This window comes from Camelina sativa, chromosome 18 (genome assembly GCF_000633955.1).
Source record: "Camelina sativa cultivar DH55 chromosome 18, Cs, whole genome shotgun sequence".
Classification (NCBI taxonomy): Eukaryota; Viridiplantae; Streptophyta; class Magnoliopsida; order Brassicales; family Brassicaceae; genus Camelina; species Camelina sativa.
Window position 1 is genome coordinate 5,330,656 of NC_025702.1, and position 21,641 is coordinate 5,352,296.

General features: G+C 35.2%; 3 protein-coding genes and 1 pseudogene across 5 annotated transcripts; 3 read left to right on the forward strand and 1 right to left on the reverse strand.

The window, feature by feature from the left end:
- Positions 2,999 to 5,110, forward strand: LOC104760612. Its single transcript, XM_010483563.2, has one exon. It carries the CDS (start codon positions 3,159 to 3,161, stop codon positions 5,055 to 5,057), a length of 1,899 nt encoding a protein of 632 aa, XP_010481865.1. The 5' UTR covers positions 2,999 to 3,158; the 3' UTR covers positions 5,058 to 5,110.
- On the forward strand, positions 5,738 to 7,703 carry LOC104760613 (serine/threonine-protein phosphatase PP1 isozyme 7). Of its 3 annotated transcripts, none has more exons than XR_762975.1 (5): positions 5,738 to 6,066; positions 6,153 to 6,712; positions 6,793 to 7,014; positions 7,242 to 7,332; positions 7,426 to 7,703. XR_762975.1 is itself a non-coding variant. In XM_010483564.2 (5 exons), exons 1-4 carry the CDS (start codon positions 5,892 to 5,894, stop codon positions 7,294 to 7,296), a joined length of 1,026 nt encoding a protein of 341 aa, XP_010481866.1. In that variant the 5' UTR covers positions 5,738 to 5,891; the 3' UTR covers positions 7,297 to 7,332; positions 7,426 to 7,703. The 3 variants fall into 3 exon arrangements, 2 of the variants coding, with proteins under 2 accessions (XP_010481866.1, XP_010481867.1); XM_010483564.2 differs by having other exon boundaries at positions 7,228 to 7,332; XM_010483565.1 differs by lacking the exon at positions 7,242 to 7,332.
- LOC104760615 lies at positions 11,501 to 13,529 on the forward strand (annotated as a pseudogene).
- Positions 15,954 to 17,543, reverse strand: LOC104763150 (ATP-dependent DNA helicase pif1-like). Its single transcript, XM_010486560.1, has one exon. It carries the CDS (start codon positions 17,541 to 17,543, stop codon positions 15,954 to 15,956), a length of 1,590 nt encoding a protein of 529 aa, XP_010484862.1.

Below are 21,641 nucleotides of genomic sequence, written 5' to 3' on the forward strand. Positions count from 1 at the left end.
GGGCCTGAGTATAATTGAAAGCAAGAGTCAGATTTATAATGGTTTGGATGCTTATTTTATCCCAGTTTGGACTGACTCTACCTTTGTGATCTTGGAGGACATTTGTACCCATCGCCGTTGGGGCCTTTCGTGGAAAAGGGGAAAATCAAGGATGAAGATAGACTAAATACTCGTTTCTAAACATACGACCAGTTATCTCATTCATGTTTCTCGGTATGCATCTATATGAACAAAACCACATGAATTCGATATGTGGATCAGAACCCAAGTTTGAAAATTCACTATCTCTACATAAGCGAAACCACTTGATATCAATATATTGATCAGACGCTAATTTTGAAACCCATCTATAATAAAAAGAGAAAAGAAGGGTGAAATCTTACCTAGAGTCGTCGGTTTTTTTGTGAAGTAGGCATCATGGATTTTGGAATTGTATACTTATTAAAGCCGAACTTCTCATGGATTTGTGAAACAATAAGATGAGAACAGCTTGAAATCATAGGTGATGGAACTGAATTGTAAGTGAATTTATAAATTATGTGATGAAGCTTTAAAACGGAGAGATCATGGCATTGTGGGAGTAGATGGGTATTTAAGGTTGAAACTTAAGTTTGTCGATTCATATTTTTTTTTAAGATTTGAAACTTTGTCGATTCGGTAAATTTTGTTTTTGAAGATTTGTAATAATAATATTATTATTATTTTTCTTAAAAAAATTGTAGTAATGACAAATATTTTCCTATTAAATTTTAGTTTAGCTGATGTGGCTTATCCTAAGAGTTTTTAATTTTGATAAGGTGGACACTCTAAAAGAGCTCAAATTGTCCCTTTTATTAGTAGTAATATAGTCTTCTTAGGCATTCTGTATCATTTGGTTGTTTTTGATAAATAAAATTATCAACATAAATTTTTCGGTATAATTAGTAAACATATTCTCATTTCCTTTTGTCTTACTCAAATACGTGGAGTAATTTATATTGTGATAATCAATTAGCGTTACATATTGCGAGAAATCAGATGTATCAAAAAACGGATAAACAATAAATCCCAAGAATGTATGTCATTTCACTCATAATGCCATTACAGATTGTGTAATCTCAACCCCTTATACTCATACTTCTCATCAACCTACTTTCTTGAGAATGGTCAAATTTTAAATTATTTGGTGAGCCAGTATTGGTTTTAAGCAGCAAGACTAATAATGGTTCTAATAGCACCCCGAACTTGGTAGATTTCAGAAAATCGGGATTTCTTCAAGTTTCAATTGATTTTGTATGGAATATCGAAAGAAAAATCGGTTTGGAGAATGTACTACACATAATGATTGCAAAATTGGAGTTGTTGGCAACAAGTTGGCATCATAAGAAGCAATTCAAATGGTGTATGGATTCAATGGCTTCTTCGACTCCGACCCTTTTGGGTCCACCTTCCGTAGCCGGAAACACTCCGCTCGTCAAACCAATCACCCACCATTTCACCAGAAACATCTGTTTCCTAGATGGAACAATCCTTCGGTTCATGCGGTTTTAGACCAACGTAAAGCATACATCATCAAAATTATTAGCTACTATTTTAGTTGGGCATTTAATATCTTTATGAGGAATATTATTAATATAGTTATAGTTATCATATAAATTAATAATGTAGAACTTTGAATATCTAATAAAAAAAGAAAAAAAAACAATTTCAAAAAATAATCTATCTATTTTTTATTTGGAAAAATTATACTCCGGTTATTTTTGGTTGGAAGAATAATATACTAAGTAATAAAAATATGTAATTTAATATCTAAGAATTAAAAATTGTTATTTTCATACTCACGGTTTCTTAAGAACATTAAAATTCTAATTCTACCCTAACTCATTTCTATTAATTATTAGTTTATAAGTGATGTGGCATTAATTTTAGTTTGACTGAATATATATATATATATATATATATGATGAATATTTCATTTTCATTACCATTGTATTTTTTTTAATTTAAAAATATAATTTTCAAATTATTAATATTTCTCTTTTCCCCCAAAAGGGCCAAAACTAAAGAAAAGTTACCATCGAGATCTTATCACCCTTCAAATGATATTACTGTATATTAAAAAAAAAATCTATTTAGTTGTAAAAACGACATGCCTAAGCTTCGAAGTTATGATTGATATACATACTTATAATTTTCCGAGTTTTCTTTTTCATGCCTAAGCTTCGAAGTTATGATTGATATACATACTTATAATTTTCCGAGTTTTCTTTTTCATGTATTTATTAAAATATTAAAACTTTTTCATGTATCTATTAAAACTTTAAACCTTTAAAATGATTCTACTAACACTATAAACCTTTAAAATGATTTTCGTACCGCCATAAAAAATAATAGAATAATAATATCCGTCAACGCAAAATAGTTTAACTTTGTTGGCTTAATTTAAATTATAATTAGTTTTATTTTTTTTAAATAAATAAAAATATAAAAAAATAGATTAGTGTTTATCTTCATTGTAAACAAAAAAAATTACGATGTTATTCTTCACATTACTAATCCTTTTAATAAATACATGTCCACTGGATTTTGATTCAAATCGATTGATTTCTCATTGGAAACCAATGAATCTTCTAAATATATTGTCGTCATCAATTTTACATTTGTCAAATGTTTTAACCTTACCTATGATTCTTCATTTTTGTTTTGCTTTGATGTATTTAATTTTTTTTTATCAATCGTCATAAATAATTAAATTAAATTAAATAAATAAATAAGTATTTAAATCGAACCAACATAGTTTAACTATTTCACGTTGACGGATATTACTGTTCCGTTATTTTTGGTGGCGGTACAAACATGAAATTTAGTTTTAAGGTTTAAAGTGTTAGTGAAATCATTTTAAATGTTTATAGTGTTAGTGAAAATATCTCAAGGTTTAGAGTGCTACTCAGTGACACTTTGAAAGTTTAATCTGTAATTTTCCCAAATATTAAATATTAAGGTGCATCCAAATTTTCGAAGTTACTTGTTCTCCAAGCTGAACAATTTTTCAGTTTTAGGGTTTCTCTTCTACCTATAAATACATTTACCATTGAGAAACCCTAGTGAAAGCGACACAAATCCCTTGAGAAACCCTTGTGAAAGCGTCCGAAACAATAACCAATTCTCTCTCTCTTTCAATGACTTCTTCCACTGCGACCCTTCTTGGCCCACCTTCCGTCGCCAACGTCGAGACACCAACCCACAAACCAGCTACAATCAATTCACCAAAAAACCCTGTTTCCGATGACTACGACTTGACCGCTACTCTAAACCTCGAAGAACCACCAAAGGGTTTAACAGAAAACTTCTCGCCCACGTTTCTCTCCTCCGGGAACCCATGTCTCGATTTCTTCTTCCACGTAGTTCCCAACACTTCTCCAGAAGATCTAGTCCAAAGGCTTGCAGTTTCTTGGTCTCACGATCCTTTGACTACGTTGAAGCTCGTCTGCAATCTCAGAGGAGTTAGAGGAACTGGGAAATCAGATAAAGAAGGTTTTTACACAGCTGCGTTTTGGCTTTACAAGAATCACCCCAAAACCCTAGCTTTGAATCTCCCTGCTCTTGTTGGTTTTGGGTATTTCAAAGATTTGCCTGAGATTCTGTATCCGATCTTGGAAGGTCAGCAGATAGACAGAGGACACAGTCGGATTTGGAGGAAGACGGTCCAGAAGCCATTCAAGCGGAACAAGATACGCTCAGAGATTTGCAGTGAACTGGAAGATCGTGTTTTGGAAACTGCAGAGGAGATTAGTGGTCCTGTCAAGGCTAGGGCTTTAAAGAAACAGAGAGAGTTTGAGAAGGCAAAGAAAGCTTTAGAGAGGTATAACTCTGATGCTAACTACAGATTACTCTTTGATGGAATTGCTGATTTGTTTGCGGATTTGTTAAAATCGGATTTGAAGTATTTGAATTCGAATGAGCTGAATAAGATTGGTTTAGCTTCGAAGTGGTGTCCTTCGGTTGATTCTTCGTATGATAAGACTACTTTAATATGTGAGGCAATTGCTAGAAGGTTGTTTTCTAGAGATGAGTATGAAGGAATCGAAGAAGCACATTATGCTTATAGGATTAGGGATCGGTTGAGGAAAGAGGTTCTTGTGCCATTGCATAAAGCGCTCGAGTTGCCTGAGTTGTCTATGAGTGCAAACGGATGGGATTTGTTGAAGTATAAGAGAGTTGCTTCTGTGGCTATGAAGAATTACAAGAGGCTCTCTGTGGAACATGATAGTGAGAGGTTTAGTAAGTTTCTGGAGGATGTGAAATCCGGGAAGGAGAAGATTGCGGCTGGTGCGTTGCTTCCTCATCAGATAATAAAGCAGCTGGAGGATAGTGAAGTTGGCGCAGAAGTTGCAGAGCTTCAATGGAAGAGGATGGTGGATGATCTTGCCAAGAAAGGGAAGCTGAAGAGTTCACTAGCGGTTTGCGATGTCTCGGGAAGCATGACTGGTACACCTATGGAGGTTTGTGTGGCGCTCGGGCTATTGGTTTCGGAACTTAATGAAGAGCCCTGGAAAGGGAAAGTTATTACCTTTAGCAAAAAGCCGCAGCTTCATATTATAACGGGTTCGAGTCTGATGGAAAAGAGTGAGTTTGTTAGAGAAATGGATTGGGGAGTAAACACAGATTTCCAAAAGGTGTTTGATCAGATTCTTAAGGTTGCAGTCAAGAATAACATAACTGATGATCAGATGATTAAGCGGTTGTTTGTGTTCAGTGACATGGAGTTTGATGAAGCAACAGGAAACAGACATTTGAAGAAACAGTCCAAGGAGAAATGGGAGACAGATTATGAGGTGGTTCAGAGGAAGTATAAGGAGAACGGTTTTCAGAATGTTCCGGAAATTGTATTTTGGAACTTAAGAGACTCGTCGGCTACACCTGTGGTGGCTAAGCAGAAAGGAGTGGCTATGGTTAGCGGGTTTTCGAAAAATCTACTGACTCTGTTTCTTGAAGAAGGTGGGATCATGAATCCTGAAGATGTCATGTGGTTAGCCATTAAAGGTGAAGAGTATAAGAAGCTTGCTGTTTATGACTGAGATAAACATGCACAAGTTTTAAATGCTTATAACTAAGAAGATTTTTTTTTTTCTTAATTTTTTATGGAGTCATGTGAGTCCATGAATGAATCTTGTTCTACTTTTATTTTCGAATTACTATGTCTAAAATACAGCTAAGAAAACGAAACGATCTAGAAGTAGTTAGAGGAAGCATCACTCTTTGTTTCTTCCTAACTTTGGAATCTTTCTTTTCTCCTTTTTTGGTTTCTAATAGAAGTAATGGGCAAAAGCAAAACTAATATTCTCCAATCTTTCTCTTTCCTCGTTATTCCTTGTGGTGTCCTCTCACATCCTGTGGTTTCATAACGAATATGTTCTTGTACATTAGTCAAGTTGCTTTGATGATATTATGCGAGCAAATCCAAAAACATTGATACTCTGACGAAGAAAGAATCGTTTTCCGCACTCTGAGTTACCCGTCGAAAGATCTTGACTTCAAACCATAACGTAGTTGAATGGATTAAAAGCATGTAAAGGTTAACAAAAGACATGAAAAAAATGTTTCTAAATTAGTTAGCATCTGATTATTACATGATGTAGTTGAAGTTAGGACAATGTAGGTAAGTCTGAACACATGTCTGTTGCTAAAAAGGTATGAAGAATATATTCTTGAACGCGGATTTATAAAGCCCCTTCTTCAATTTGACAATCACCGTTCTTTTTCTCAAAGAGCATAAAAGAACATAAAAAGCTCCAAACTTATTTTAATTTATTTCATATTGTTAATAGCTTCAGTTTAATATAAACCTTACAGAGACTCTCTCGTCGTTGTTGTTTCCTCTCATTGTTAATCTGTTTCTTGAGGGTTTATCAATGGATGCTGGTACTTTAAACTCGGTGATCAATAGATTGCTTGAAGCTAGAGAGAAACCAGGAAAGACTGTTCAGTTGTCTGAAACAGAGATTAAACAGCTCTGTTTTGTCTCTAGAGATATCTTTATGAGACAGCCAAATCTCTTGGAACTCGAAGCTCCTGTCAAAATCTGCGGTAGGCTTCTCTTTGTTTCTCTCGGGTTTCTTCTCTGAGATTGCTCTGTTCTTATGTTATCTTTTGGTTAAACAAAAACAAAACAGGGGACATTCATGGACAATATCCGGATCTCTTGAGACTATTCGAATACGGAGGATACCCTCCTCGTTCAAACTACTTGTTTCTTGGAGATTACGTAGACCGCGGCAAGCAAAGCCTCGAAACGATTTGTCTTTTACTCGCTTACAAGATCAAATTCCCTGAAAACTTCTTCCTTCTTAGAGGAAACCATGAAAGTGCCTCAATCAATCGCATTTACGGCTTTTACGACGAGTGTAAACGCAGATTCAGTGTCAAGATTTGGCGAATCTTCACCGATTGCTTCAATTGTCTTCCTGTCGCTGCACTCATCGATGACCGGATTCTCTGTATGCACGGCGGGCTCTCCCCGGAGCTTCTTAGCTTGAGACAGATTAGGGATCTTCGTCGTCCCACGGACATTCCTGATCGCGGTTTACTTTGTGATCTGTTGTGGTCTGATCCTGACAAAGATGTCAGAGGTTGGGGGCCTAATGATCGCGGAGTCTCTTACACTTTTGGATCGGATACAGTTTCGGGGTTTCTGAAAAGACTCGACCTTGACCTAATTTGTAGAGCTCACCAGGTTTGTTTAGAGTTCCTTGTGCCCAAAGAAACACTCTCTCTATGTGTTTCCTTTTGACTCAAGTAAGGATTTTGTGACAGGTTGTTGAAGACGGATTCGAGTTCTTTGCGAATAAGCAGCTTGTGACGATATTCTCTGCGCCGAATTACTGTGGGGAGTTCGACAATGCAGGTGCGATGATGAGTGTGGATGATGATTTGACCTGCTCATTTCAGATCTTAAAACCTAATGACAAAAAATCAAAGTTCAGTTTTGGAAGCAGAGGTGGTGTTAAAACTAGCTTCCCTTATCCTAAAGTCAAGGTATACATTTATCACATTAATCAAAACATTGGATTAGTGTGTTGTCTTCGCCGAATTAAACCTAACTTAAGCGAAACGTAACACTATGGTATGGTGGGTGTTAACTTTATTCGGCCAAGTCAATATTAATTTAGAGGTTTTTTGGTTGCGTAACTTGGAGTTTTTATTTTTATTTTGTTTAAAAATGTTATATTTCTATTAAAATATGTTTAGGATGATTTAAACAGGTCTAAGTTTTGGATCTGCTTTCAACCCAATAGAAAAAAAAGAAAAAAACTTTAGATCGGTTTGAACACCTTTTGTTGCGCTCACTTACTAGTAAGTTATAGTCATACATTAGCTGTTATTATCATTGTTTACAAAACAAGCTCGAAATCTCTAACCGTTTGATCCAAACATGTGTTTGTGCAGTCGATTCTGAGTTCACAGAGTTCGAAAGGCTACAACTAATGACTCCATAACAGTCCGCATAATAACTGTTTAGCAACTATGCCAACGTTATTCAATGATAAGGGAGCAAGCGGATTTTGAATTTCGTAATTTTTTTTGAAGCTGTTTTTTTTTTTTTTTTTTTCGTTGTGTGGCTACGTGTGTGTGTGTTTTTTTTCTCTATTGTTTGTAAATTTGGATTGTAACTTCAAGCGTTGGTTTATGAAATCTTTATATAATAAAGTATGTTTTTCATAATTTTTTTGACAAGTATCATTCTATTCATATAGAGTTTATTAATTTTATTAAGTTATTAAAAACTCACTAAAAATCTATTTTGGAGACATATAACAAATTATACAATATTAAAAATATGTATCGAGAATATGTATCGAGAATATAGTAAAACATTTAGTAATTTTAGTGTATAACAATGTAGTTAATGTAACATTCGCAAACCAAGTTATGTGATTTTGAGGGAGTGTCGATCGACACCACTAATTTTCGGTTTGACCGAATTGTCTTAAATCGCCGATTTAGTTCGGTTTGGTTTAAGTGAAACCTTATAACCGGTTTATTTAAGCGGAAAGTCGACCTAGGTCATGGGGTTTAGTGTTGTTTGCCGTTCCAAAGAGAAAACAGAGAAAAAGAGAAGTTTGTTTGAGTGTTCTTGAGATTTCTACCTGTTCTTGGTGTGATTTGCCTCTGTGGGTGGAGATCTGAAGTTGTGGCATCCATTAAAATGTCTACGTGTTAGAGTATCATTATCGGTGGCATCCATTAAAATGTCTTTAAAACAAAATTTTCTTTTTAATTGTTTAATTATATTCTAATTGATAGATAAGGGAATATGTAATATTCACTTCCGATCTATGTAAAGCTAATACTTGGAGAACACTCTCCTATACTTGTATATATATCGTACAACCAATAAATACAAAGGTAATTCACATTATTGAGTAACATAGTATCATAGCCATTATTCTAAATAAAAAACACCCTAAAAACACAAAAGAGCCGCCCCTTCTCCAAAGTCTTATTCCCGATCTCTCTCTTGTTCCTCTTCTTCTTTCTCTCTCGTTCCTCTCTCTTCCATTCACTCATCTGTTTTTCTCCCTCTTCTTTGACATCTTTACAATGGCTCAACCACTCTCCAAGCATTCTCTATCTATCCTCCCATCGTCATCAACACTCCGGGTCTCGCGACAACAACCACCGCAACCGCAACAACTCTAGTTTTTTGAGACTACTCTGGCTACCGCGACAACTCTGGCTACCGTGACAACAACAACAATAGGGGCCGCAGATGCGGACGTGGCGGTTTGGGTAGGGGATGCAGACGTCAATCATGGCCACAACCGCACTGGCCATTGAACCCACACAATTGGCAGACATAGTAAATTTTTTAATACAGTTGAACCACTAATAGAAGGACATGTGTTAATTTTTTTTCTCATCCCGTGTCTGTCTTAGAGTAGACCCACTTTTTTGTTTCCTTCCTAATTTTTCGTTGTTTATTAATTTTGTTTGATTTAGATATTTATGCAGACCCTCCCGATGGAGATGGTCTTAGGAGCTTGCTTGCTAGGATTGTGCTTTCGTCAAGTTTTGGTCAGAATTTTCCGTTAGAAAGGTGAGTGCATGACCATGGGTGATCTAAGCCTGAGATTCCTTTGTTATCCTATTTTATGGTTGTATGTTGATTGGGGTTAGGATGTTAGTGAGAATGGGATCACTAGTATAATAATATATTAAAAAAATAGGTCGGGTCGTTTCAATTTGGTATCAGAGCCCTTAAGGTTCTAGGTACGAGTTCACTAGGTTTTTGTTGTTGATGTTTATGATTACAAGGTTTGATTGATTATGTGAGTTAGTCAATTGTGTGTGGCATGGTGTCTTAAAATATCCTCTTCGAGCCTTCAATGTGATTCCACAGTAAGTTGTGCTTTGTGTATGGTTTAGATTGTTTGCTTTGTTTATTATTTAGATATTTATGCAGACCCTCCCGATGAAGATGATCTTAGGAGCTTGCTAGGAGTGTGCTTTCGTCAAGTTTTGGTCATAATCTTCTGTTAGAAAGGTGAGTGCATGACCATGGCTGATCTAAGCCTGAGATTCCTTTGTTTCATATTTTATGGCTGTATGTTGATTGAAGTTAGGATGTTAGTGAGTATGGGATCACTAGTTTAATAATATATTTTAAAAAAGGGGTCGGATTGTTTCAATTTGGTACGAGAGCCCTTATGGTTCTAGGTACCGGTTCACTAGGTTTCTGTTGTTGATGTTTGAGATTGCAAGCTTTGACTGATTATGTGAGTTAGTCAATTGTGTGTGGCATGGAAGTCCTAAAACATCCTTTTCGAGCTTCAATGTGATTCCACGGTAAGTTGTGTTTTGTGTATGGTTTAGATTGTTTGCTTAGCCTTATGTTTATGGTAGTGCAGATGGTTAGAGGTGGTGCTGTTGCAGGACGTGGACATGGTCGTGGACGCAGACTTGGTCGTAGACAAAGGAATAAGAATCCATGGCAGAAGTTTTCTTCGTTTTTGTGCACTAATACCATATCAAGATTAGGTTAGCGATAACAAAATAAAAGTATTATTCTCATTAATTAGTAAAAGTATACAATTTGTGTTTATATACATGCTAAACCGAATCTTAACCGGTTATAACAACCCACTGTTATATCAAACAATCTAAAACAATATTATATTTAACCGCAATCGCATATATAACCACAATATTATATTTAACCGCGAACGCAACCAGAAGAGATAAATTGGTTGGTGTTAGCTGTTTTCTCCTTTTTCTAGGAGAAAATAATTTTAATTAGTGGATCATTAATTCATTATTGTCACATTCCTCTTGCTTGCAGTTTGGGGATGTTTAACTGCTGGAGTTAGCTGTTGGTGGACATAATGTATTTTTAGTTAGTAGTATATTATTGTCTTAATTTATGCAAAATCCATAAAATACATCCATTGAAAAATAAACATATTAAATAGTAATATGAACATACAGAGTTGAAATTTGTGACCGTCTTGTTTAACAAATTAAACATATAAATATGTTTGTTCAACAGAAAACGTGGATTTATCTATTGGGAGATAGAGAGTTTTAATTTCTTATCTCAATCGAAGCTAGTAGTAATAATTAAGAACATTAATTTATTTTCACAATTTTCCTGTAGAAGATTGAATTGTTTAGGTAAGTCTTATAAATGATCATATAAAAAAATACGTTTCATGAAATTATGTTTAGTTTAGACATTCTAACATTTGCAAGTGGCTTGGAGACGAATCGTATCCATTTCGTTATGTATATAACATTTATGTTTTTGTAATTATTTTGTTTTTGTTCAAACAGAACTTCAAGAAGATTGTATCACCCAACTTACAAATATACAATTAAAGCAAGCAAAACAAATTTTATATATTTCTACATATTAAGAGTATGTATTTTAAACATATAATAAAAAGATTATGTATTCACTGGTCGTAGTAAACGACTGAAGCGCGAATAAATTGAATTTATATGCATCATACTATGTAGTTTCATTATCATTACGTATTATTGAGGTTCTTCTTATAATACAATTTATAAAACACAACCAAGATGAGAGCATATGCTCTTTTAGATTCCGATTTATAGAGTTACTTACGTTGACATTGAATTATAACTTTGGTCTATAAGTAGCACATACATTTCTAACTTTTGAGATATCTTCAGTCATAAATATCAAAGTTTAACACATAACTTTCTTCAGTCGTTTAACTTTATTTATATCTTGGATTCCAACAATCAAAAAGCTTCAGTATAAGCTTAAAGGTTAGTTAACTTAGTTGAGTTCATTGTTGGTCTTTTTTGAATCTACGTTAATATTTAGTTTACGTTTCTAACTACGACAATCCATCTAAATTACTGTGGATTCTTATGCAAAGAATGCTTAATCCTTTGTCTTCTAAAGAAACATGAAATAATGAAATGATGAAAATAGAATTGTAGTAAATAGCAAAAAAAATCCAGTCCTAATTTATTGGTTATTGTCTTTGTAGCAATGGCGGAAGGTCAACAGTTAGGAGTACTGCTCAAAGCATTAGATGTGGCCAAAACACAACTTTACCATTTCACAGCGATTGTTATCGCCGGAATGGGTTTCTTCACTGATGCCTACGATCTTTTTTGTATCTCATTGGTCACAAAGCTCCTAGGCCGCATCTACTACCACAAGGCTGGTGCAGAAAAGCCCGGAACACTCCCTCCAGAAGTAGCGGCCGCAGTCAATGGTGTCGCTCTTTGTGGGACACTTGCCGGTCAGCTCTTCTTTGGGTGGCTTGGAGACAAACTAGGCCGGAAAAAGGTGTATGGGATCACTTTGATCATGATGGTTCTCTGTTCCGTGGCCTCCGGTCTCTCCTTTGGGAACAGTCCAAAAGGAGTCATGACCACTCTTTGTTTCTTCAGGTACTTTTATCACATAAACTTTGTTTTTATAACCAAAGAATCCACTTTATTTTTACAATTATATATCACACACAGCCGAGTTTTTTGGATTTTATTTTGATACACGAATAAATATTGATATTACTTTTATAAAATAAATATATTAATAATACTGAATGATATTGAATGAATAAATGGATATATTAATTATTATCATAATTTATTAAGACGTACAAATTATATAGAAAAATATATTTATAGTTGTAAATAAAGAAGATTAGCGACTCTAATACGAAAAGGAATATTTAGTTATTTAAATATATATATATATATATATAAGTCATTTGTTAATCGATTTCAATTATATATTTTTGGTGGTGACTACCCACTGTCAGCGACGATCATGTCGGAGTATGCAAACAAGAAAACACGTGGTGCCTTCATCGCAGCTGTGTTCGCTATGCAAGGGTTTGGGATCATGGCTGGGGGTATTGTTGCGCTCATATTTTCAAGTATTTTCGATCACCAATTTCCATCACCGATCTATAGTGTAGACCCCGTTGCCTCGACTGTACCTCAAGCTGATTACTTGTGGCGTATCATCCTTATGGTGGGTGCTCTCCCAGCCGCTATGACATATTATTGGCGTATGAAAATGCCCGAAACGGCTCGTTACACAGCTTTAGTCGCCAAAAACCTTAAACAAGCCACGCAAGACATGTCTAAAGTCTTGCAAGTGGATCTTGAAGCTGAGGAAGAAAGTGCTGAAAAAATTGTAAGAGATCCTAAACTCAACTACGGATTGTTCTCGAGGGAGTTCCTTAAACGCCATGGACTTCCCTCTCCTCGGAACTACCTCTACTTGGTTTTTGCTTGACATCGCGTTTTACAGCCAAAACTTATTTCAAAAAGATATCTTTTCCGCAATCGGATGGATCCCACGTGCGGCTACAATGAATGCCATCCATGAGGTTTACAAGATTGGTAGGGCTCAGACTCTCATCGCGCTCTGCAGTACGGTTCCAGGTTACTGGTTCACAGTTGCCTTTATTGATACTATGGGAAGATTTGCAATCCAGCTAATGGGATTCTTCTTCATGACAGTCTTTATGTTTGCTATAGCCTTCCCTTACGATCACTGGATTAAACCAGACAACCGTATCGGTTTCGTCATTATATATTCCCTAACTTTCTTCTTTGCAAACTTTGGTCCAAATGCAACTACATTTGTGGTTCCTGCCGAGATCTTCCCGGCCAGGCTAAGATCCACTTGTCATGGAATATCAGCCGCGGCAGGAAAGGCGGGTGCCATCGTGGGTGCGTTTGGATTCTTATACGCAGCTCAGTCAAAGGATAAAACCAAGACTGACGCAGGATATCCACCGGGTATTGGTGTCAAGAACTCGTTGATCATGCTTGGTGTTATCAACTTTGTTGGTATGATCATGACGTTTTTAGTGCCTGAATCTAAAGGGAAGTCACTTGAGGAGCTTTCAGGCGAGAATGTGTGTGATGATACGGCCCCGTCCGCGATCGCTACATCTGGAAGAAACTAAACTTTTGCCTTTACCAGAACTCTATAGATTATATGTAGTTATATCGTCCATCCAATATTTTGTAATAATTGTTGTTTATATTCAGCTGTGGACAAACCATATAATGTATTAAAATGTTGGTTTATTTTCCTCTCTATTGCGTTTTTGGAAATAAAAATTCAAATTCTCACGTGAAATAATTTCTCAAGTTGGTGCTCTTATATTTTAAGAAAATACTAAATTTGAGTTTAACAAGAATCAATCAATCAATAAATTATATACATAAACTGGGGATATCGTTAAGCCAATTGTTCACAGGGCCTAACAATTTTATATTTACTAGGTTTTGAATTTACGATACGCGTGAGTTTAATTTATATATTTTAGTGAAAATTATATATAATTGATAATAGTTATAAAATATTATTTTAGAGAAAAATTTAAATTACTATTAAAGTAAAAAAATTATTTCAGATACACAATTAAAACAAAATATATAAAAATCAGTTGTGTTAAAAAATCAAATTTGATCTAAAGAACCATAAATTTAACTGGACGTCCAGGTGAGGTAGATCAAACTGGTACCTTGCATATACTAAACAATTTCTTTGACCAGCATACAAATGAACATTTTTTAAAATCATGACTTAATCTCGTTTTCTCATATTTATTTGACCGCCACTATCTATGTCTTCATGTTTTTTCCACTGTTTTCTTACTATTCATATTATTTCTCGTCATTTTCATCGTTAAATTTTCATGATAATTATCATCATTACTTTTACTGTCCGGTTCTTCGTTATACTCTTCTTCTTCTTTCTCCTCAGCTTTCTCACATTATTTTACTGAATAATCATTTAAAACATATTTTTAGACTATCACACAACTTGTTAACCCATCAAACTCCAAAACCAAAATCATTTCCTATTTTCTCGTAAATTTTGTGCAATTCATGGATCAACATAGTCACCACATACACTTAATTTATTGATACTTTCACTCGTATACTTACTCCGTTTTAGATCCACACATATGAAACTTCCAAACCAAAATCTTTAATACTACAAAATTGCAAATTACTTGCGGAGAAAGTAATATGAACACATGTATAGCTAATAAAACATGTTTGCTTGTCGTTGATCTTTTTTCTTTAAAGCTCAAAAATTAACTCAAACAACATCAAACCAAGGTCTTGCGACGTCAATCATTTTTTCTTAGACCCAAAAAGATTTTTTTTTACTGAAATACTATTAAATTACTTATAAAATCATACACAAAAACATGTTTTACAGCTCATAAAATATATAAAACACAAAGAGAGATAAATAAGATATTTTCAAGATATTAAAAAAATCAAATATATAATATTTTATAATATTTAAAATTTTAATAGAGTTTAAATATTTATAATATTTTAAAATATAGATATAGAAGTATAGAAAAAAATTTCTAATTTTTATTTAAAAATTTAATATGAATATAAAATTTATTAATAGTAGAAGTATAGAAATTTTTTTATAGAAATATGATTTGTCAATTTCTCTTGCTAACTATTAGAAATATCAAATTTAAAAATGTTACATTTTCTTATTGGCCTATTAGTAAAGCAGTTATAAAAATATGTTTACAAAACATTAGAAATAAGTACTATAGTTTATACCAAAAAAAAAAAATACAAAACTACCAATAGAAGTACACGTGTGTTAAATGTAAATTTTTAAAGAAACTTTAGTGTAGTAGTATAAAAGAAGAAGTCATGTGATTTAATCATATAGCCACATATAAACGATGTCGAGAATATTTTGCAACACTCTCTACTCTTCTTCTCTCTCGCCGTTAACTCCAACTCGAACAAACACATCGCGGTTCTCAAACAAACTCAGAGTTCGAGCTCAATCCCAGTCAATGGACGATAATCTCCACCGGAAATTCATGGATTTCCCGTACGTGTCACCCACGCGCAGGCAGCTTATGGTTGGTCTCATGTCGAAGCTGGAGGATCGCCTCCAATCGCATCTCCTTCCCTGTACCCTCCCACCTGATGTACGAAACTTCAAGAACCCTAAGGTTTCCGCCGAAGCATCTATTCATATCAGATCCGGTGAAAAAACATCTCCGGTAATGATTCCTTTGTTTTTTTTGGTTATTAGATTTCAAAATCGAAATTGACTGAGTTGAATCCTTACGTTTCTCCTGCCCCTGTCTTCTTCTTTTATTCTCTATCTGATATTCGCATCCTAATCCTATTATTAATATTGTTTTGGTGGCAAATACGATTGGTTCGATTAAGGACACATTATGGAAATGGATGAGGTTGGCTGCCGAGACTACCAAGAAGGGCGAGGATTAGATAAATCATCATATCAATTGGGAATTGGGAATTCGTTTGACAGCACTATAAGCTTCTTATTCAATCTTCGTTTTGGCCTTAATTTCTAGGTAGCCCGTTGTATATTTCCTTGTAGACAATATTTTTTACTGTGTTCTCTGCATCATTATGGGGTTTTAGAATGCTTAAACCTGTATGAGATGTTACACGTGAGAGCGCCACATACAACTGACCATGACTGAAAACTGGTTGAGGCAAAAGAGAAGAACTGATTTTAAGCTTTGTCCTTGGGTTTTGTTAACTGTCATTGCATAGCATACTCTGACTGGGAATTGACGTCTTCGAAGTGTGAAAGGATGCTTTGAGTCAGGTGGCGATAAGATTATCCGTGGCAAAATCACTTTTTGACCAGCGTGTGTGCCCGTGACTCTTTCGCCCTCAATCAGTCTTTTTCCCAAACGTGTTACAATTAATCTTGTGCCATTGCATAGACCTTCTTTTTGGTTAATGTTGCGAATCAGCATTATTGGAGCTCCTACTTTCAAAGCCAACTGATGTTTTGGTAGTCCTGGGAACTCTAGTGAGTTGAAATACTCAACAATATATAGAGACTCATAGGCAGTATTTACTGTGTCACCCTTGCCCATACTGTCTAAGCTGAGATACTCCTTCGATGTTCCTGGTAGATGTTCTAACATGTATGTATTAATCTCATCAACTGTCTCATTTCGTGGAGTTAGGATTGCTCTCTCTGTAACGCTTGCATATGTGCTTTTTGATAACTTGTTCTCTGCATTTGTGGCTTTAAAAATATCTTGTAAATGATCTCCAGTTGATTGCATTATGAATTTAGGATCAACTACTACCATCTGACCATCATCTTCGTTGACATCTTTTGTCTCATTTGTAGGTGCAGTTCCATCTCCAACACTTAGTAGCCATGCAGCGAAGTTTCCTTGTGATTCTTGAAGTCTCATGTTCTTTTTTAGGGAGAAAACTTTGCAAGAGTCCCACAAGTATGATTGTTTAATTGATGCTAATACTGTATCAGCTCGAGAACCTTGTGGAATAACTGGTAGTGTTTGTCTGAAGTCCCCACCTAGTATTACAGTCTTGCCTCCAAAAGGTTGGTCTTTAGCTTTTGATTTTTTCATGGACATCAAGTCTCGTAATGTTCTGTCAACCGCCTCAAATGCGTACCGATGTGCCATGGGCGCCTCATCCCATATGATAAGATCAGTTTTCTCTATTAGTTCTGCTAATATCGTTCCTGGCTTTATATGACATAATGAATCTTCATTGAGATCCATCGGAATTTTAAAGCGTGAATGTGCCGTTCTTCCTGCAGGTAGAAGCAATGCTGCGATGCCTGATGAAGCAACAGGGAGAAAATTTTTTCTTTCTGATCTCAACTCAGAAATGATGGTTGAATAAAGGTACGTTTTCCCTGTTCCACCAGGACCATATAAGAAGAATAATTTTCCCAAACCATTTTCAACTGACTCCATAACTGCATCATAAACCTGCTTTTGCTGAACATTTAGACTGCTTAGAAGTTTGTTGTGATCTTTTTTCTCCTTTTGTACATTGTATCTTGATTCTTCATTTAACAAGCTGTTACCTAGATCCTTTAAAACGTCGACTTCTAGTTGTGGCATATCTTCGAACTCAGTTAGTGAGTGCTCATACTGGTGCATTATCTTCTCTATCTCAATCAAAGTATACTTTTGAATATCAGGCTCTTCTAGGTGTAGCCTTTGAAAGTTGAAAATCTTGCGTTGTTTGTAAGGCATGTCTTCACCGAGTGATTTCCAACAGCGTTCCCATAATTTTATTGGACTGCCCACTTCGCAATATATCAATAATAAAACAAATAGTTGTCGTAGTTGATAAGGTGTAGCCCATTGTATAGCTTCATCCATTGCATCATGCCATTCAGAGTCAAAGTCTAGTAAACCGCGAGCATAGCATGCTGATTTAAAATCTTCATATCTTTGGCCATCGACTGTTAGTATTTCGTCAAAACTTCTTGGTCCTCTTATGTTATTGATTAGTATCCTTAGATAGTATAATTGCCCAGATGCTGGGTGAATGTTGACTATTCTTCCTATTGTTGAAATCCCTATCCGTTGTCGTTCCATCCAGACTTTTTTGTCGTCGTCCCAAGTAAATCTTGTAGGAAATTCCAAATAAGTTAACTCCCGAGCCTCTTCACATTCTTCGCTTTTTTCCATCCACGCTGTAAACATTGTTCTCCCAATATTTTCTCTAGACAGGACTTGACTGAGATCAGCTGTAGCTTTAAAAGTTAGGCTTTGTTGTCCAGGTAGATGGATTATAAGTTTCTGAACTGCAGGTTTCCGTTGGTGTATGTGGTATCCAAACGTTCACCACATTGCTTCACAAGCAGATAAGTATCGACAGTCAAGGTATTCTTTTATCTCGTCTCTTGGTCTCTTTGTTGGTCCATTATCTTGAGTGTTTCCTGAGGCATTGGGACCTTTTTCTATCACAATAGTTGCTTTATCAACACCCTTTGTAATGTATTTGAAAAGATATTTAACAACATTTCTTCTGTTGCACCACTCCACATTTATATGAGCTTGGTATTTTTTGAGAATAGCCACGTTGTGTGGAATAACAAAGCGATTATCCAATCTTGTTCCTCCCTTGATAACAAATTTATTTTCATCCTGACGCCGACGATATATTATGTAACCAGATTTGTCAATCGATGTATGCTCTGTAAATTTTCTTGGATATTTTTTTGAACATTCCTTGTTCTTCATGCAGGGTGATTTTGGTCTATCCAATCCACAAGGACCGTGCATCATTTGTCTTTCCACAAGCTCAAACCCTTCTGGGTCGTTATTTTTTTGTGGCAATTCAGCGGAGATTATTGCATCCAACTTCATTGATTGTTGGGATTCTTGTTGCTCCATCCAGCCAAAGAAGTATGTGTGCATGTGGCAACCCGCGCTTTTGGAATTCTATTGTGTGGATCACTGTAGATTAAAAATATGTTATGAGTCAATGTAAGATAAAATTGAGATTATTCCTACATCTTAAACGTGAGACTATTATAAAGATATGAAGAATGACAAATTTATGAATTCTTATGCTAACAAAAAGGCAAGATTACTCATACATACCTGCAATGTTCGGTTTGAAGAATGTTCCTTTCTTGAAATCTGCTAGCAGTTGCTCTAATTTCATTTTGAAAACTCAGACATTCAATATCAGGTCTATCATTTCCTGAACCACCACCACATGCTTCTAAATGCTCGTTTATCTCTTGCCAGTTTGGATTGGCAGTCATAGTTATGAACAAATCTGGATTTCCATATGTTCGACATATAGCCATGGCATCATGATATTTTTCTATCATATATCGCGGGCCTCCAGTAAAGCTTGAAGGTAAGATCACTCTTTTTCCATGTATTCTCGCATCAGTATCTCTTTTACCAACTGCGTCGTATACGTTGTTGTACAAATCTGCTCTTAGAGTCTCTTGGTTGTTTCTGTTCCACCTCAACCTTTCTGCCTCAATAGCTGTGTATGCATCTACAACGTATTGATGTAATAAACGACCTGCTTTTATAATCGTCTTCCCTTCTGTTAGCCGGGTTTGGATCTAATAAGTGTAAAACTCTCTTATGCTTATGAATGACTTTTTCCGTTGTCTAGCTTCAGCTACAACATAAGGTATCTCAGTGTGGAAACCAATCTCGCCGTAAGGGAAAAGCAATGGATACTGCAAGGACATGTACAAAGGATGTTCGTCATTTATTTGTTGCAAATGGTTAGACTGAAATTGTAATATCACATCTCTGTGACCGGTAGTTGTTGACATATCACCGACTATTAAACCAGCAACCTCGTTGGTGTCTGGCAAATCATATTGTCTCTCTTTCCCTTGATGTGCTATTAGTCTTATTTTAAACTCTTCTGCACTGTTTGACTCGTATCGATCTCGAGCTCTGCGAAAAATTTGGCAAAGATGGTTGTTTGAATCTAACATGTCAATCAATTGCTTGACAACGTTTTCTTCGACACCTGAGGGAGTTCGCGGTACAGACTTGATGCGGTTTGAAACTTCGTTTGCTGTGTCGACAATGTACAACTGGAGAAACCTAGCCGGATTGTCTGGCATAGGAAGAAGAGAACCAATGCGATGATAATTTTGCCCTTGTATTCTAAACGTATGGGGACCATTTCCAGATGAAACTGTGTGATCTATATTTGCTCCGATTGATGTGAACGCCAAGATAGCATTGTATACTCTTATATTATTCCGGAAAGTGGTGTTCTTTTCTAGAAGTTCGTCAAGCACATGCGGTGGTGGTCTTACTGGTGGCAGTTTTACACGGCCTTGTTGACAACAAATTGTGTATAACGGGTTCCCACTATCTGGATCTACCCCCATTTTTTCTGAATGCCAGACTAAAGCATTGCAGTAGGGGCAACGGAGAATATCACCCGGTTCTTCAGGGGAGCCAAAGTTGTGTGCAAGCAAGAATGTCAATTTCAGTTAGATACATCATACATCTATTGATTGATGAAATTAAGTTGTTTACAATATGCAATTTGCTTATTTACTTACTTTGTTGTGTTCTTCTTCTTCCAGGGGGCTGCGATGTTGACACAATTGAAGGTTGAATCCCTGTTTCAAATTATATTTATTGTATTGAGTTCTCTGTGTAATATTAATATGGTGAAGACATAATTGCTAGTGATTATGAGTTTGAGCGTACCATTGTTTTTACTAAACGCTCTTTTGGTTTTCAGAATGGCTCTTCGCATTGCTCGAGTGTTTTTTTGGCCAACTTTGATTAGGAAAAAATAAGGTAAAGATGTATTGCATAAACTATTTAGAAAATATGTTATTTTGATGGAAATATTTTTTTTCTTCCTTCATTGGGAATTCCTTTTACCATATTTGAAGCAAACATCACATCCACCTATTTGACAAAAGGGGGAAAAACAACTTTTAACTTTTTGAATTTTTCTCATATGGAGTGTTTGAGTTTTTAAAGACAAACATAAGTTATTGGCAACTCACAGTTATAATAGATGATTTTGACCCAGGCAGCCGCATCAGTTCGTTTCTTCCTCCCATGTTGTTGAGATACCATCATCGTATGGTGTAGTTTATTTTAAAAGCTTTTCTTTCTAGATGTAATTCTGAAACAATGTTTCTGTGATTTAGTGGAGATGGTTTTTCGAATATATAGATGTGGCGTGGGTGTCTGTCGGTTTAGTTTTGGAAATTTACAAATATTTCTATTTTTGATAAATATAGAATGTTTCCATTAGAGAGGTTAAAGCATTTTAGATTTTTGGTTATGGAAATTAACAAATATTTCTATTTCTGATAAATATAGAATATTTACTGATTAAAACATAAAAACACTCTCTTTGTTTCAATCAATATGGTTCGTGCATATTTTTAATTAGACAATTTTGATTCTAATTTGGTTCGTGCATATTTTTAATTAGACAATTTTGATTCTAATTATTTTTTAGCTTTATAAGGCATTAATAATTCTTTATTCTTAGCTTACATACACCAATTGTGGTGAACTGCATGTCATGAGCTTTGGACAACGTTGAAGCTAAAACATGGTTCATGCATATTTTTAATTAGACAATTTTGATTAAAAACAAAGGATGGATACTAAAACATGGATGTAAAAAAAAAGTTGGATACTATTATTTTGAAATCGCAAGAGCAAATAAATATTCAGGAATAGAATTCGGCATTAATTAAAAATGCAGAAGTAGAAGCTTATTATATTGAAATCCCAAGAACAATTAAAGAATCGGAAAAACCAAGATTAAAACTAACTATTAAAGTTTTCGATGCAAGAAAATTTAGAAAGCAATGCTAA

Coding starts and splice junctions, on each gene's coding strand:
- LOC104760612 (XM_010483563.2), top strand. CDS start 3,159: ATGACTTCTTCCACTGCGACCCTTCTTGGCCCACCTTCCGTCGCCAAC.
- LOC104760613 (XM_010483564.2), top strand. CDS start 5,892: ATGGATGCTGGTACTTTAAACTCGGTGATCAATAGATTGCTTGAAGCT. Junction 6,713..6,792: donor TAATTTGTAGAGCTCACCAG/GTTTGTTTAGAG, acceptor ATTTTGTGACAG/GTTGTTGAAGACGGATTCGA. Junction 7,015..7,227: donor TCCCTTATCCTAAAGTCAAG/GTATACATTTAT, acceptor AAATATGTTTAG/GATGATTTAAACAGGTCTAA.
- LOC104763150 (XM_010486560.1), bottom strand. CDS start 17,543: ATGCCTTACAAACAACGCAAGATTTTCAACTTTCAAAGGCTACACCTA.